The sequence below is a fragment of the Octopus bimaculoides genome, chromosome 3, assembly GCF_001194135.2.
Source record: "Octopus bimaculoides isolate UCB-OBI-ISO-001 chromosome 3, ASM119413v2, whole genome shotgun sequence".
NCBI classification, from domain to species: Eukaryota; Metazoa; Mollusca; class Cephalopoda; order Octopoda; family Octopodidae; genus Octopus; species Octopus bimaculoides.
Genome location: NC_068983.1, coordinates 137,594,524 through 137,596,321, shown reverse-complemented (window position 1 = coordinate 137,596,321; position 1,798 = coordinate 137,594,524). Strand labels below are relative to the sequence as shown.

Sequence of the window (1,798 nt, the reverse complement as noted above, 5' to 3'; positions counted from 1 at the left end):
CTGTAGAAAAGGCGTAGGTAGAAGATGCACCCGATGCAAGCTATGGACACATAAGAGGTGCAGCAATATCAAAAGAAGGTTAACTAGGAAAATCGTCCAACCCATACTAGCATGGAAAGCGGACATTAAACGACGATGATGAGGATGATGATAAACTGTGGTATTATTTTGTTTGGCTCATCATTCTAGTAAGGTCAAAAATTTACAGAAAAGAGCCCATGAGGCTAGTTTAAAATATGCTTTAAAAATCCTTAAATAAAGGATCTCCCCAATAATCTTACAACTATCCTTCACAAAGATGAAGAAATTGACCAACTTTTTCAAGCTATTCCTTTCAATGATTGTCCATTCACAGAGGAAGAATATGTGAAAGTATAGACATTCTTGAAGATTGGTGAGAGCTGTGGTAAAGATGGAGTAGTTCCAGGAGTAGTGGACTATGTTTTACTTGACAGCATTGTATAAAGTTACCTAATAAGCAGAAAGAGATCTATTTCAATTCTGTTCTTACCAAAAACTGTAACAGGATATATGCCTACCATTTTCAGCCTGCTAAAACCTCTACAGAGGTTTCAACAGAACAAATTTCAAGAGAAACAGACAGCCATAAACATAACTTGGTTCTAAGCAGGATCAGTAAAGTGAGGAACAGAAAGCTTCCAATAATCAGGAGTTTCATTGGTGTTAAGAAAGTATTTTTTACAGCTCATTGAGAACTTGTCTGCATTCTGAAAAAATATGACAATCCTGAGAAGCTAGCGCAAGCAATCAGCAAGTTATATATGCAGGCATGAGTGGAGATCAACTTGCCTGACAGTCAAATGAATGTCTTCAACAACTTCACCGGTGGGCAGCAGGGAGTCAGTCATCCTCCCTCCCTCTCTATTACTATAACTCAAACATATTATTGATAATTATGTAGTGAAGCACTAACATCACACTGCAGTCAAGAAATGGAATTCATTGTATGCCAGATATTAGTTATTAATCTAGGTTGGGTCAACATCTCACTTGTCTTAAATACTGCTGAAAAAGCTTGCAAAATCCTGCTTGCAGTTGATACAGAATATTATAGAAGTAGAACTATTCTTAAAGAAAACCAATGATCTGAACTTCAAACACCAATGATACAGTCATGAGTAACAGCAATGGAGAAGCCTTGAAGGTAGCAGAAGGATTCCAATTCTATAGGGCTTATATCTCATCGTTGTTTGGCGACTTCAAGGCAGCAGCACTGCTACCACCACTGTTATTGATAAATCACCCAACCCCTCGTAAGTAATAAATGAGTAAAGCAACAGGGTACATCTAGCAGCAGTAGTGAACAGAAAACAAGTTTATGTAGACAAAACTGAAAGAAAAATTTATCAACAAATTCTCACAAGACAGAAAACTCTACTGTATTTTTCATTAGAAAATAAAACAAAGCTGGTATTTCAAACATTATTTTATAACAAAATTACAGCTCAGTTTATCAGTGTGTATGTGTGTGTAAACTGAAAATTAACTATTTCTGATATCAAGTAAGACCATCTGTTTTATATAAACCTATATTTTTGACATTGGTAACTTGTGTTGATGATAATGGTAATCTGTCCCCTCCTACTGTAAAAAGTCCTACAGGATAAACATCTTCATTGCTACCACAAATCTCATTGTTGTCAATTGACCGAGTTGTTATTGTTCGATTTAGTGGTTTAGAAGGGTCTTCTCTTATGAGTCTAGATTGAGAACACAGTTTTTCTTCACGATATGACACAGGAGATGAGTCAGAAACTGGAGAACGTTCAAATACATT

The 1,798-nt window shown here is 36.1% G+C and overlaps 1 protein-coding gene across 1 annotated transcript in view; it reads right to left on the bottom strand.

The window, feature by feature from the left end:
* Positions 1-1,713: 1,713 nt before the first annotated feature.
* LOC106877740 (uncharacterized) overlaps positions 1,714-1,798 on the bottom strand; it is a 4,624-nt gene continuing 4,539 nt past the window's right edge. Inside the window, exon 5 of the mRNA XM_052966798.1 lies at positions 1,714-1,776. Within this exon, the coding sequence (XP_052822758.1) occupies positions 1,714-1,776 (63 nt within the window). The remainder of the gene's footprint in view (positions 1,777-1,798) is intronic.